The sequence below is a fragment of the Ursus arctos genome, unplaced genomic scaffold (genome assembly GCF_023065955.2).
Source record: "Ursus arctos isolate Adak ecotype North America unplaced genomic scaffold, UrsArc2.0 scaffold_12, whole genome shotgun sequence".
In the NCBI taxonomy this organism is placed as follows: Eukaryota; Metazoa; Chordata; class Mammalia; order Carnivora; family Ursidae; genus Ursus; species Ursus arctos.
The window spans coordinates 22,946,042-22,961,914 of record NW_026622786.1 but is presented as its reverse complement, the minus strand read 5'-3'; the positions used below and the strand labels follow the sequence as shown (position 1 = coordinate 22,961,914).

Genomic DNA, 15,873 nt, shown 5'->3' with positions numbered 1-15,873 from the left:
TGGGGAGGATCACAGTTTTCTTAAAATGCTGAGGGACTTCCTGTGGCAGTGACTCAGAGCGGAAAATTGGTTTATCTAAATCTATGTTTCCTAAGGCACCCCGCACTCCCTCCACATTTGTTCTTTGGGAGGGTGCGTGTCTTGACGCCCTCCACTCCTCACCCCCTGTTGGGAAGCACCATTGTCCTTAATGTGTGGGACACACTTACCACACAGGGCCACTTCGAGAAGCTGTGTGCACAAATTTAACCATTAAAAGACACTGGTGACATTATTTGCGTTTTACAAATGAGAAAACTGAGATACGTAAAGGTGATAGAACTTGCCTGCAACTACAAACAGGCTCGGGCTTTCCCCCTGAGCTCTTAACCCCCCTGGCGGGGTTTCTCAGTCTGGGCATCGCTGACATTTTGAGTGGGACAATTCTTTGTTGTGGGATTCTGTCCCGTGTATTGTGAAATGTTTGGCAGCATCCCTAGTCCCTACCCATTAGATGGAGCAACACCGGCTGCCCCCACGTGTGACAACCAGAACTGCTTCCAGACATTTCCAAATGGCCCCGGACTGAGAACCGTACTCTGCGGTACTCCCTGGTAGGCCGCACTACCCCTGGAGTGAACCGCTGTTGCTGAGGCGAGGTCAGGGGCTCTCTCAAGGCCGACAGGGCAGAAGAGAAGTTGAACACCCCAGTAAAGAGCTTCAGGAAGGAACAAGCTACAGGTCATTCCCAGCTCCACGATTTTTTAAGTGAGTAATTTCTAAAAACTCTACCCCGGAGCTTTCTGGTGACGGTTAATGCTGTCCTGCATTACTCCTGAATTACTGAATTACTCCTGAATTACTCCTGAATCGGGTCGTGAAGCCGCCTAAAGCTGTCGTTCCTTTGCACAACCTCTTTTACAGTCCAAAGAAGCTTCTACCAACATGATTCTCACTTGTGTTCGTACCGAGAGACAAGATCCGCGCAACTACAGCGGGTTTGAAACCGGTTTCGGCGGTCTGTGTCGGGCTGAGCGAGGCCGCCCTGCGGCTTGGCTGCCAGCAGCCGGGCAGGCCCAGGAGAGGCGCAATTTCTCACTGCTGCCGCTCACGCTTTGGTCTTCCAAAGTATGCGAGCCGGTTGCTAGAGCATGTTCTGGTGGGTTTTGAAATTGAGTACTAGGAAAAGTACACACTGAATCCTGTCAGGGTGGGGTGGGGTTCTATGGCGGTTGTTGTTATCAACAAAAGCTCTATTTAAAAATAATTTGGTGGCGTAAAGCATGAGGATGTGGTTACATGAAGCTTTTAAAGTATTTTAGATCAGTAATAACAATGCTTTGCTGCGTGACTCTGCTGGTTGTATCGCTTGAGAAAGTAATTGAGATTGAGATCTTGAGCCCACAGATCCAAGGTTCCCATGGGACCTATTCAGTCAACAAGCGTTTAAGTATTTACAATGTGTCAGGCACTCTGACCAAAAAGAGAGCCTTGCCCTTGACTACTTTACCATTTGGAGAGGGAATAACCAATCCCTGGGGAGCCTGGGTGTGGCAACAACACAGGCATGAGCTTTGGGGCACACAGGCTGGACAGCCCCTCACCGGGGGCAAGAAAGACTCCTTGCGGGAGGTGAAGTCTGACCTCAGACCTGGAAGATGAGTAGGACTTAGTTAGGCAAAGGTGGGGGCAGATTGCAAAGAGGCAGCCGGGGAAATGGCCTGCCCCGAACAAATGGACATGGCTAGCTGAGGAGCAAGAGGAGAAACTGAGACACACTCAAGGAAGGCAGCTCCACAGTCTGGCTGGAGCAGGGCCCGGGAGGGAGAGATGGGATGGAGAGGTAAGAATGGAAGAGGTTATGGGGGCACTTATGCAGGGCTATTTTAACACCTGTGCAGACCTCAGCACCGAAAGAGGCCCCATCACACTTCATATCAAACATGTGAAAATGTAGCCTGATCCCACCTTAAGGTAGTTTATAAATAACGAGTTGATTTGCAATTGACTACTTTTAAAATTTTTCATTTAAATTTTAGTTCATATACAGCGCAGTACTGGTTTCAGGAGTAGAGTCAGTGATCCATCCCTTACATACATCATCCAGGGCTCAGCATAACAAGTGCCCTCCTTAATCCCCATCACCCATCTAGCCCATCCCCCGTCCACCTCCCCCCAACAAACTTCAGTTTGTTTTCTATCTTTCAGAGCCTCTTTATGGGAGTACCTGGGTGGTGCAGTTGGTTAAGGGTCCGACTCTTGATTTTGGCTCAGGTCATGATCTCAGGGTCGTGAGACTGGGCCCCGAGTCAGGCTCTGGGTAGGGTCTAATTGTCCTTCTCCCTCTCCTCCCCCCTGACCCCCCCACTCTCATAAATAAATAAAAAATCTTTTAAAAAAAGAGTCTCTTATGGTTTGTTTCCCTCTTTCCTCTCCCCCTTCCCATATGTTCATCTGTTTTGTTTCTTAAATTCCACATATGAGTGAAATCATATGGTATTTGTCTTTCTTTGACTTATTTCGCTTAGCATAATACTCTAGCTCCATCCACGTCATTGCAAATGGCAGGATTTCATTCTTTCTGATGGCGGAGTAATAGTCCATTGCGTATGTATATGTATGTATAGGTGTGTGTGATCACATATGTATACATATCACATCTTCCTTCTCCATTCATCAGTTGGTAGACATTTGCGCTCTCTCCGTGGTTTGGCTATTGTTGATAATGTGCAGCTGACTCTTTAATAGTGTATTAATTTCTGTTTCAAACTTTCCTTTTTTATACTTCAGAGCCAGAAATTCTTTTTTACAGCTATTAAGCATTTTCAAAGGATCTCGAAAAGCTGGTATGCTCAAGGCACCGTGCTTAAAGGGCCCAAATGATAACAGCCTTCTTTTAAACTTGCAGGTTTAAACCGGGGTGAACCTGGTAACTGGCTTCCCTCTACTGCCCACTGTCTGCTCTCTCCTTTCTCCTCCCTTCCGGAGTTCTAGCAGGACACGCAAACACTCAGCTAGCGTGGCCCCAGCTTCTCCTGCCACAAGCAGCAGCCATGTGACTCAGGTTTCCACTGATTGGGGTACACGCCGAAGTGCTATGTGAACTTTCCAGTTCAGGAAGCTGGCTGCCCCTCTTTCTTCTTTCCTCATCTCTGCCAGCTGGCATGTGGATGTGGCGGTGCTGAAATGATGTCATCCACGCAGACAAGGATAGCATCCTAAGGCAGCGGTTCTCGAACTTTAGCGAGCCTTGGAGTCCCTCGGAGAGCTCGTTAAAACAGATCGCTGGGCCCCGTCACCAGAAATTCTGATTCAGTGGGTCTGAATCCTTTCTAACCCGTTTCTAAGAGATGTTGATGCCGCTGGTCAGGGACCACACTTTGGACACGTCTGTCCTAAGGGGTGGGGGAGCACTGAGGAGATCCCTGGATTTCTGGATTACCTGGTGTACTAGATCTGCCTTCCACCTGGATTGTTCATTTACCATTGTGAGAGATAAATGAATTATTTATTTTTTGAACCTTCATAGTTTTGGTTCTCCTTGTTATATCAGCTTTATATACAGCCGCTAATTGATGTTATGGAATTTCACCTTTACCAAAGGAGTAGTATGGTGTAGGGGTTGAGAATGGAGCAATGGGTTTGAATCCCAGTTGTGCCATTTCCTAGCTCTGTGATCTTGGGCAAGTTATTTAACTTACCTGGTTAAAAAAATCACTTACCAAATTATTTTTGTGACTCAGTTTTCTCATCTACTAAATGGATCCAAGGGGACAAGTTGACCCAGAGTTCACCCAGAGCTCACATGCCCTTTCTAGACCATGTTCATTGGCAAGGACCCCAGAATTCCCTGCCCAGTGGCCACAAACACACTTTCTCATGATCTGTGTGGACCTCTGCTCCAGCTTTGTCCTTCTGATGTTGACTCTGCCTTCCAGGTACCATCATAGGTCTGAGATGGTGCCAAGGGATAGCTGTGTGACTGCGGTGCGGATGGGACTTGGATGGACAGGCGCGAGTGTCCTATATCCCAGGTCCCTCTGGCATGCGATGACAGATACGAGGGCAGGGAGAGAAGGGGATGGACTGTGGAAGGGAGGCAAGTTCACCAAGTGGTCACATTCCAGGAGCATGGGAAAAGTCTATGAATCTGAGAATTCTAAATTTGAGCCCAGATCTCCAGTGGTCATGAAAGTATGTTTGTCAACTTAGGAGAACAGAATATTATTTAACAGTTCGATGGCTTGATTTATAATTTTAAAATACTCAGACATATAGCCTGTGGACTTATACCTGGACTCCTGCCCTGGCCTGTAAGTTTAGAGGTAAGCCCAGCTACCTTGTAGGCCTGACATGAAGCCAAATGAAACAATAGATAAAAAAAACCTCAAAACAATGCCAGGTACACATGGTGTGTCCTCAGTAACGTTGGCAATGATGATGCTTACGACTCTCCTGAGCACTGTAGGGTCTTAGTGAAATGGCTGAGGCACGATAGTGACATTTGCTCACTATTTCTTCCAACAAGTATTGACTAAGGGTATACTATGTGTCCAGCATCGTTCTGGGAGCTTCCAATACTAGTAATCAACACAAAGCTCCTATTTTCAAAGAATGTACATTAAAGTGGAGGATGGGGAAACATAAAAAAATGAGGGGGCGCCTGGGTGGCACAGTGGTTAAGCATCTGCCTTCGGCTCAGGGCGTGATCCTGGCATTCCGGGATCGAGTCCCACATCAGGCTCCTCCGCTATGAGCCTGCTTCTTCCTCTCCCACTCCCCCTGCTTGTGTTCCCTCTCTCGCTGGCTGTCACTATCTCTTCAAATAAATAAATAAAATCTTTAAAAAAAAATGAAACACCTGTGATGTCTTTCAGTCTTAGAAAGATCACTTTGTTTGGAAGGAGGTAAGATGGTAAGTAGACATCAGTTAGGAGCTTGTTGGGATAATTTAGAGAAGAGATACTTGTTGTCTGATACCAGGTAATGGCAGAAAGAATAGAGCTCAGTGAACAGATTTAAAAAAAAACATTACTGTGGTAGAATGAGGACACTTGGTGACTGACTGATGGATATAGGGAGGAAGAGAGAAAAGAAGGAATCCAAAATGACAGCTAGGATTCTGACTTAGACATCAGGATAATGGTGATGCTGGTCACTGGGACTGGAATGTAGGAGAAGGAGGAATCGGTTTGGAAAGAAGAGGAGGGATCCATTTTGGACATTTGGGGTTTTGAGATGTCTACAGAGCACCCAAATAGCAAGGTCCGGTAGATGACTCTGTATACGGGTAGAACTTCAGCCAGGTGGCAACTGTCTCAGGGGTGAGAGCAAATGCAGTGTGGGGTGGGCACTGGCTGGGAGAAACCGAACACTGCTGCCAGGAGCGGGAGTGAGCCTGTGTAGGCAGCTTGAGAAGAAGATGAAGCGCAGGGGAAGTTTTTATTAGGTTGTGGTGAAACTGGCATTTTTGAAGCCAAGGGAAAGCAACCAGTTTGGGGTAGAGAGACTGGACATGCCCCAGAAGGGTGGTTGAGGGGGCAAGTTCCTGACGGGCTTAGGAGGAAAGAGGTGGCCATGAAAATCACTTACCGTTTCACCATGGAAAAAACCCTGAAATCATTTATGTAGCCGTCCATTCGCGGATTCAGTAATTATTTATCTAGTACCTTCTACATGCCAGGCATTGTCCTGATGCTGGGAATGAGAGAACCCCGCCCCCCCGCCCCGCCACACACACCCCCTATCTTATGTAAGTTCAATAGCTTAAAACAAAACCCACACCAAATACAAACAAAAACCTGCCCCCTGCCAGGCCAGGGCTGCGGAAGGCAAGGTCTTGACAGAAATGTGAGTGACTGCATGGTGAGAGCCTCTCAGCAGGGATCTTGCTCGGTCCCACAGGCAACATATAAGGTGGCAGCTGGGCCCAGGAACCTGGAATTTAAATAACGCCTTGGTGTGAGAGGAAATTTTTATTCATGTATTTATTTATTTAGAATTTTTAAAAAATATTTTATTTATTTATTTAACAGAGAGAGAGCACAAGCAGGGGAAGCAGGAGAGGGAGAAGCGGGCTCCCCACTGAGCAGGGAGCCTGATGCAGGGCTTGAGCCCAGGATGCTGGGATCACGACCTGAGCTGAAGGCAGATGCTTGACGATTGAGCCGAGAGGAAATTTTTATTTCAACAACAAATTTTAACTCTAAATAATTAGAGGAATCTCTTTCAGGCGTGCTGTGCTTGATGAACTCAGAGACTCAGTAAAGACAAATGACCACAGGCAAAGGACAATGGCAAATTATCTTCAACATCAATGAACTTGGTATCTGAACCTTTCAGTCCTCGGAAAAGCAAATCTCTGGTTCTTCTCTTTAATCCCTGACTCAACTCATTCCACTTAATTACTGCCTAAAAGGGCTAAACCTATCAAGTCAGGCTTACCTCGAACCCCATTAGAGTTGTTAGCGGTCATTAACTACTACCGTTCTTTGAAAGGGAGAGAGGAAAGCAGAGGGAGGGCGTCTTGCGCTCCATTCTGAAATGTTACCCAGGGGACAGCCAGGAAAGGACTCAGGCTGTAGGATCCAGGACTAGAGCACGCATTAGGCAGAGTAGGTTCCTTTCAGTGTCAGAACTAGGGAGGAGAAACGTTAAATTTATGTGCGGCGATTCACAGGAAGTTTGAAAAGAAATGGCCTTGGAAGTCAGAGAGTGAAAGCTTCTTTTTTGACAAGATGACAAAACGACCCATCGCAAGGCCGGTAGGTAGATGCTCCGTTTAGAACTCAGGTGTCCCGAAACCCCACCAAGCATTTTTTCCATTATGCCATGTTACCATATTCTATACCGAGTTCAGTTTTCAAATAAATGATTTTCACAGTGAAAATTGATTTATTGGCGTGGGGGGGGGGACGGCTTTTATGGAAAGTTTCCCATGCGGAATGATTAAATAAGAGCTTGCGGCAAAGAAGTTTCCAACATCTGACTGCAGATCTCCATCTAAGACAGACCACCAAATAAAAAGTTCTCAAGTAAAGAGCCGTCTTTGTCACTGACACTGTGGATTTTTCAGATTTCTTTCTTTCTCCCCGACACCTGCTTTTAATCTGACCATTTCATTTTTACCCTCTAACCATTTCATTCCTGAACGTAAGCCAAACTCCAGAAAGGAGTTTGGCAATGAGAATAAAATCAAAATTATGATTTAAATGGAGACTTGGGGTTTTCTGTGGATAATTACACATGTCCCATCTTACCAAAGAAAAAATGAATTTCATTTAAAATACAAAGTAATTCTCTCTGTAAGTGTGGGATGGAAGAGATCAGTCCTGGGTATTGGGAGTATATTCGTCCCTCAGAAAAATCTTGCCTACAGAATGCATAAGGCTAGGATGAAATATATTAGGAGCATATTAAATTTTATTCGAACACGGATGAGAAGAAAAAAAAACGAAGGAAAGAAAAATGAAGCAGGGTGAAAAATAAGGTGATTGAGAGAAAGAGAAAAGAGACAAGACAGAGAAACTTGTTAATTACAGGACTTTCTGAACAAGATATTTTTTTCCTTTCACAAGATAGAAGCTATTGAATAATTCATGCCAAGCGTGGAGAGGCTGCCTTTTCCCTGGGTGATGTATAACTGAGCACGAGAGAGCTTCGTGTGGGTTCACCACATCAGCCACCACTCTTGCTTCTGAGCACAGGGTGCTCTCCTCGTGAGCTCAGCTTCTGCTTTTGCAGCCAAGCATCCCTGCTTCTGCTCCCTGCCTGCCCACCCTTCTGGGCTTGCAGCCTGCCACTTTACTTTCCCCAGCCCTGCTGCCAGCTGAGAAGCCTCCCCGCAGCTGCTGATTTCTGCCTAGGACCATGTGTGTGGACGCTGCTTGGGAGAAGCGATCACTTGCTCCTGGCACTGATCCCAGCTGAGTTTCTCCTGTTGATTTTGGGACCACAGATGCTGCTGTGAGGAGGTATTTCCTGGCATCCCTGCCTCTGCTACTGTCAGCTAAGGACCAGCCCAAAAGTAAGGTATCCCCCAATCTCTCTCCCCTGGCATTTTCCCCAACTGGGATATCTCTGCTTTCTCCTGGAAACTAGGGGCTCCATCCGGCAATATTCCCAACTGCGTGTGCGTGTGCGTGTGTGTGTGTGTGTGTGTGTGTGTGTTTGGGGGGAGTAGAGAAGACTCTTGGTATTGCTCTGTCCCAAGGCTTGGGCTTCCCTGGTGCCTGGTGAATGCAAAGAGGTCTTTCCCCTGGCACTGGAGACATTTCTGAGGCAGGCACCTGTCATCTGCCACCCCCGTCCTCCTCGAGCTCCCTTTCTCCCCCTCCCCCAGCCCATTATTCTGCTTCAGCCTTTTGTGTCTGTGGCAGAGGGCTGAAGGGATGTCTCTGCCCTCCCGGCAGGCGGGTGTCAGCATGGGCCACGCTGTGAGAAGCTGATGCTAGCAAGCGAGGTGTGAAGAGTTGGCCAGAATGACCAACTCCTCCTCCACGTCCACCTCCTCCACCACCGGGGGATCGCTACTGCTGCTCTGCGAGGAAGAGGAGTCGTGGGCGGGCCGGCGCATCCCGGTGTCCCTTCTGTACTCGGGCCTGGCCATTGGGGGCACGCTGGCCAACGGCATGGTCATCTATCTCGTGTCGTCCTTCCGAAAGCTGCAGACCACCAGCAACGCCTTCATCGTGAACGGCTGCGCCGCGGACCTCAGCGTCTGCGCCCTCTGGATGCCGCAGGAGGCGGTGCTCGGGCTCCTGCCCACCGGCTCGGCGGAGCCCCCGGCCGACTGGGACGGCGCCGGCGGCAGCTACCGCCTGCTGCGGGGCGGGCTGCTAGGCCTTGGGCTCACCGTGTCCCTCTTGTCCCACTGCCTGGTGGCCCTGAACCGCTACCTGCTCATCACCCGGGCGCCTGCCACCTACCAGGCGCTGTACCAGCGGCGCCACACGGCGGGCATGCTGGCGCTCTCCTGGGCGCTCGCCCTGGGCCTCGTGCTGCTGCTCCCGCCCTGGGCGCCGCGGCCCGGCACCGCGCCCCCGCGCGTCCACTACCCGGCGCTGCTGGCAGCCGCGGCGCTGCTGGCGCAGACGGCGCTGCTGCTGCACTGCTACCTGGGCATCGTGCGCCGCGTGCGCGTCAGCGTCAAGCGGGTCAGCGTCCTCAACTTCCACCTGCTGCACCAGCTCCCCGGCTGCGCCGCCGCCGCCGCCGCCTTCCCGGCCGCCCCGCACGCGCCGGGCCCGGGGGGTGCGGCGCACCCGGCGCAGGCCCAGCCCCTGCCGCCCGCGCTGCACCCGCGCCGGGCGCAGCGGCGTCTCAGTGGCCTGTCGGTGCTGCTGCTCTGCTGCGTCTTCCTGCTGGCCACGCAGCCGCTCGTGTGGGTGAGCCTGGCCAGCGGCTTCTCGCTGCCCGTGCCCTGGGGCGTGCAGGCGGCCAGCTGGCTCCTGTGCTGCGCCCTGTCCGCGCTCAACCCGCTGCTCTACACGTGGAGGAACGAGGAGTTCCGGCGCTCCGTGCGCTCCGTCCTGCCCGGCGTCGGCGACGCGGCGGCCGCTGCTGTGGCCGCCACGGCTGTGCCCGCGGTGTCCCAGGCGCAGCTGGGCACCCGCGCCGCCGGCCAGCACTGGTGACCCGGCCAGGGCCCGAGGGAAGCAGGCATCCCGGCTTCCCACGTCCTTGGTCAGCATCTCCTCCTGCCCTTGTAAAGTACCCCCTGTCTGAACGAAGACTGCTGCAGGCCGAGCCCGATAAATCGGGGCGAAGATTTCGCCTGCGACCCCAGTGGGATGCCTGTGAACCAAGGTCTCTCCCTAAATGGGGTCCCCGAAGTCATTTTGAACAGCCACCTGGTTTCAGCCTTTGTTTCTGTGTTTTAGAGAAATCCTAAAGTCAAAACACCGGAAACTTCAAGAACTTGCTACTCTGACATTTTAAAAGAACAGGTTAATTTATTTCAGCACTGTTTTGGAAAAGAGCTTTGATAACGTATTACAGTTTCCACCTTCATCGTCTTACATATAATATAGATGAAGCGCCTCGAGTGTGCATAAGCCAAAGGAAATAATATTGATGAAGGAAATAAGATTTAAGAAGTATTTTAGGAAGTAACTTATCTTTGATGATGCTTCTCTTATGATTTAGCCTTTGTATTAACCTGAAGAATGAAGCCACAGATGTGCACACCAGTGTGAGTTGCCATTAAGACCTCAAGCCCTTTATTCTTAAAAGGGTTTTTATAAAGTCAAATCATTGCCGAATGAGATAGAATCCTAGCCAGTGAGAAAAGAGGAAACAGATTTCTTACTTTACACCTGTTTTTGCACTTCTAAGACTGAACATCGGCCTTAGGTGTTAAAGTGAAAATTTCCCATTGTGCTGATTGATGGTCTGAGCCAGCAATGGAATTTTGAAAACAAATAAGGGGGTTATCTATTTTAGGTACCAGTTTCATGTTTTCTATAGCATGCACACTTGTTGCTACCTTCATTTCGTAATCAGTTTACTTGCCTTATGAGTGTGATTGCAGCTTTGAACATTCTGTACTATAATGGTTGCTAAGGAGAATAAGTCCTTCTGTTTTCTCTTTAACATTTAAAATATCTCAATGCACATGATATAATTAAACACTAATAATACCATAACTGCATAGCTAACCTTAGCTGCTATTGCATGCTCCTAGATGCTAGAACTTACTGGGCATGTGGTATATACTAAAGCAATACCCATTAGACAAGGACATGTTACTTCTTCCAGACACCAGAAGAAGTGGCCTTCAATTATTTGAAAAGAGACACGGAGATACCCTGGCTACCTATGGTTCTTGTCTTGACCCAATTCATGAGAAACTCCCAGCTGGGACTTTACCTTGCAAAAGGAACCACAGTCAAGATGGATCAATAATAATGGGTTTTGGCTCTGCAAAGCAGCCTGTGCTCTTTTAGGGTTTAGACAAGCCACACATTAGAAAGCAACACTGTTTTTTGTGTTCGTATATATAATACCATGACACTCAACATTAATATTGTGTCTGTTGAAGGAGGTGTAATAAACTCAGTTATATATAGCAAACAGTTCAAATGGGAATCTGTTTTAAAATGTATGATTTGAGGCTTGTCTTTGGTTTACTAAATTTATTTAGAAATAGCTGAAATGCAAAATCATGTGAAATCACTTTATAAAATTAAAAAGGGAAAGAAGTAATTTAAGATAACCATCTATTAGCATTATGACTGCTAACTACATCAAATCTGGGGCCAAACAACCTCAATTACCTGTGTAGTTCAGAGCACGAACAGCTTGCTCTGCTGCACTCTTGCACATCCTAAGTTAGGATAGTGGGAACCTGCGTGCATTTGAGTAATTATGGGAGTTGCAGGAAACTAAGACATGTTTGTGGTAAAACAAAACAGATGTGTTCATTACCAATAATAGATCAGCAGGCATTTTATTAATCTCTCCCCTTCGTGCACGTACCATTTCTCTCTCACTAAGGTTTCGTCTATTCCCGTTTTCCTTGAGTCAAATATTTAATTATGATTCAAATGTTTAATTAAAGTTCAGACAACGATTTCTCTGAGTTTTTTTCCTTCTGTCTCTGGTCTTCTTGCATATTCCCTTGAGAACACTCTAACAGAGGACACTGTATTCCAAAGCACTAGCGAGGAGAGCCACTTCTTTGTTCTGGCTCTATTTAATTTTATTTTTTGTTTCTCAAGTTATTTCTACCTTATATAATTAAATAGGGTTTTATGCCAGCATTAAAAAGAAATAGGTATGATTTCCTCTCTGTAAACATAATTGAATTAGGAAATAGGTTGCAACACCACCAGAGAGCTGAAGATTTTCCTTTAGGGGGGCGGCGCTGGGGGGACACTTTCCTAAATCTCTATCAAAGAGGTCTTCTTTTAATCAGGCCTTTATTTTTGTTTCTCACTGTGGAGGCTGCAAATGATTTCTCCCACTGATCCCCAAAGCATTTGCCACATATATAAACTTAGCTTTTCAAGTACCTGGTATCTTCCAGTGTTTCTCGTTGACACTGAGAACCATCTTATGCTGGCTCAGTGCCATTTGGGAGACCTACTTTAGGTTATATTTACTGGTAATTAACTCCACAGGACTGATTCACTTTTAATTTCGAAGTAGCAATGATGTGTCTAAAAATGCCTTACTAGGGCGATAGCTGGTGTGTTGGAGTTACTGCTTTTACAAATTAAGTTAATGGAGATTGTGTTCTTATTTAAATGAAACCACATATTATCCACTCAGGAATAAAATATCCTAATTGCTGTTGTGGGCTGCCCTACTTTGCTTTTTCTACTTTTTTTTTTCTTTAGGTGTATGCCTGGTAAGACATATAGCACCCTCAGTCCACCCCCACACTCCCACCCCCCTTGCACTTCAGCGGCTAAATTCTAGGATGTAATAGGTATTCTCATAACACTTCTCTCCTTCCAAAATGAAGTATTTTTTCATAAACAACCATTCTGTCATACAAAGACATCCACGGGTGGTTTTTGTTTTAAACACCATAAGGCTTTAACTCTCTGATAGAGAAAGCCCTTGAAAAGATCTGCTCAGCAAGAGAAGGTTCATCTGCTTTGGCCCCGTGGTTCAATGCATCCTCGTTCTTCTGATGACAATCGTATCTGTCAACTTCATTGTTTCTTGTGTAAACTTCACTCCATTCCCCCAGGCACTCCCACAATGCTCATCCCGCTCTTTAGCAGTCCCAGGAGCTGACTTTTTAACAAAAGACATCAGTCTACATTTAAATTCAAGAACACTGAGAAAAATTGTAGATGGCGCTTACTTTCAGAGGCCTGCTTTTCACGTGTGTGGGTTATGGGGCGAGAATGGAAATCCGGATGGGGGTTCCTGGTCTGTAGGAACAAGAGGGGGGGACCCTTTCTTTCTTCCTCTACTCTCCCCTTTAGAACTTTCAGGGGCCTCACACGAATGTGAGCCACCTCAGCCCACAGAGCTTAGACCTGCATCCACCTCTCAACAACCACCTGCCCACGTCCAGGATTTCGTGGTGCGCGTAGGGGGTAGAGCATGTCCTAGAGGCGGCCTCAAGACGTTTAGGCAGGAAATTCCTGGGTTCCAGGTACCATACCAGGGCTTGTGAAGAGGCCCAGGCTCCAGGTGGGGACCTTTCCTTGGGACTCCTTCCCCTGTGGGAAGGCGAGTGGCCAGAGGAGGGTGGGAGCGGGCCCTTGAGAGCGAGCATGAGACCCAGGTTGGGACCCATGTATCTCAAGTCTAAAGTGGATACTGCTTTCACAGAGGTCCTCCTCAGGTAGCCTTTCCTAGCTCCTCCCACCTGCAGGAATGCCTTCACCAGGTGCTCCCAGGTACTGAATCCTATCAGGCCTAATACGGTAGGTAAGCAGGTTGTTGAGGAGGGAGTGGGAAGGGTGGATGTGTATGTGGGACGGATTACACAGTTGCCTTGACGTGTATCTTTGCAAATTTTCACAATGAAAGTTGAAAAAAGAAAGAAAGATGAAAAGAAGGAAGTGAAAAAGTAAAGAAAGAAAAGTAACTCATGTGCCTAAGGCCGTGTAGCGATTAAATAGAAAAACTGGGGTTTAAGCCTTTTGTCTGACTCCAGAGCGTGGGAAGTCACCACTGTGCTATAGGATAAAATGAGAAGTTTTTAGTCAGCTGTGAAATTTCCTCCCTGGTGTGACTATTCCCTAATTTCCCCACTCTCTTTCTCTCCTACTTGCATCCTTCACTGTAGCCTAGTTGGTCCATACATTGACTTCTAAATGTGCCCCATGTTCTGTGTCTGAGCCCTGTTCATTCGAAGACCTTCCTGGAGTGTCCTTGAGTCTCATCACTTACCCAATCCCCATCCTTCCTTCCAAGAAGGTTCACTGAGTTTCTAGCTCCTCATTAAAGCCCTGCGTTGCCCCCACCCCCTGCCCCCACCCCCCAGCCGTAAGCGCTGCTTGCACAGAACTCCCATGTTGCTTTGCTCTCACTCTGTAGTCTCTTGTATCATCTCCGATGTAATGTGTGTCATCTTCAAAACTAGCTAAGTTTTTTGGTTTATTTTTCATTCCTTTGATTTTTTTTTTTTAGAGCAAATACTGACTTTTATCTTCTAACCGGTTACCTGAAATATACTAGATAATTAATATATGCTTATAGTTAAAGACAGTAATTTTGAAAGAAAAAAGACCTGGTTTTTTCCTTCGCATGTGTATTTTTCTCTTACTGAAATAGACCCAAGAAGAAATCGCATTTCTCAACTCCTATCTTGCCAAAGGATATCCCAGAGTAGTAATGTCTGGGATTATGAGCCATGTGTATAAATCACAAGCTGTCAGTGCTGTCATTTGGGGGAGATTTATACTCCTGTTATGCAAGTTCTGTTCATATTCTGAACAAATATCAGTAATTACACGTACACTTATTTTGCAGGGCCTTGCATTGAAAAGCTGTGTATTTTTGATTTCTAAAATCCTTAGACATTGCTAATCAGTGGCCATGCTCTTTTGCTAGGATCCCTGGAGAAATAACTGTGGGAATGTCTTTCCCTTTCTTTGTCAGTTCACTGAATGGTAGACCTGGAGATTGTCCAGTCCAACTCCTTGCTATTTTTATTAGACAGAAAGTGTTTCAATTTTTTATCTTTTCTTGGTTAAATTAGGCCCATTGCCCATTTTTCTCTTCTCAGGTAGTAGGAAACTGTGTAATACCGTTTGTATGGTAATGTTGTAATAGATACACTTCTTTTCGCCAAATGAAAGTTCTATGAAATGTCAACATGGTTGAATTAAAAAATTTTCCCTTATGAAAGTGTAACTTCTTGAAAATAAGTTTTTTTCTATATTTTAGAAATTTCCTAAAATTTGTAAGATATGGAAACGGAAGAAATTATCCATTGTTCCACTTCCCAAAGACTACCACTCTTTTAAAAAAAATTTTTTTTCAAGATTTTTATTTATTTGACAGAGTGAAAGAGCACACAAGCAGGGGGAGGGGCAGAGGAAGAAGGAGAAACAGACTCCTCACTGAGCAGGGAGCCTGATGCGGGACTCCATCCCAGGACCCTGAAATCATGACCTGAGCCAAAGGCAGATGCTTAACCAACTGAGCCACCCAGGTGCCCCAAGATTACCACTAATAACATTTTACTGTACTTATCTACTCTTTTTAAAATTTCTTTTCCTATGTACACTTAATTGTACATAATTACAACCAGAAAGTACATGCTGACACACACACACACACACACACACACAATCACATACACACCTAACTATATTTAAAAAGTGTAAGCAAAAGAAAGATGTTATAAAGAGAGGCCTAGTGACAGATACTATATTCTTGTAACAGTTAGACTATCTTAACTATGAGGCACGTGGGTGGCTCAGTTGGTTAAGTGTCTGACTCTTGATTACAGCTTAGGTCATGATCTCAGGGTCGTAAGATCAAGCCCCACATTGGGCTCTGTGCTGGGTGTGGAGCCTGCTTGAGATTCTCTCTCTCCCTCTGCCCCTCCCCTGACTGCAGGCTCTCTCTCTCTAAAAAAAGAGAGAGAGAGAATATTTCACTACAAGTAACAGACTACCTAGCTAAAAATGGCTTAAACAATGATGACATTTCACCATCATAAATGAAAAGTCTGCAGGTACGTAGTTTCATAATTTGTTCAGTAGCATCCCGATGTCTTCAAGGGCGCAGGTTCTTCACATCCTACTCCATCAGCCTCAGCGTTGTTGCTTTATGGTTCCAAGATGGCTGCCGTAATCACAGGGTAGCGCAGAAGAGACGGGAAAAGGCTCTCCTTGCTTGTCTCTCTTTTTCATAACAGAGGAAACTCCAAGAAGCTCCCGCAAAGGATTTCTCCCTCAAAAGGCTAGAAGTAGGTCA

General features: G+C 46.7%; 1 protein-coding gene across 1 annotated transcript; it reads left to right on the top strand.

Moving 5' to 3' along the window:
- The first annotated feature begins 7,587 nt into the window (after window positions 1–7,587).
- GPR88 (G protein-coupled receptor 88) lies at window positions 7,588–11,540 on the top strand. The gene is made up of 2 exons (XM_057310433.1): window positions 7,588–8,005; window positions 8,391–11,540. The coding sequence occupies exon 2, from the start codon at window positions 8,460–8,462 to the stop codon at window positions 9,612–9,614; it is 1,155 nt and encodes a 384-aa protein (XP_057166416.1). The 5' UTR covers window positions 7,588–8,005; window positions 8,391–8,459; the 3' UTR covers window positions 9,615–11,540.
- The last annotated feature ends 4,333 nt before the right edge of the window (window positions 11,541–15,873 follow it).

Coding starts and splice junctions, on each gene's coding strand:
- GPR88 (XM_057310433.1), top strand. CDS start 8,460: ATGACCAACTCCTCCTCCACGTCCACCTCCTCCACCACCGGGGGATCG.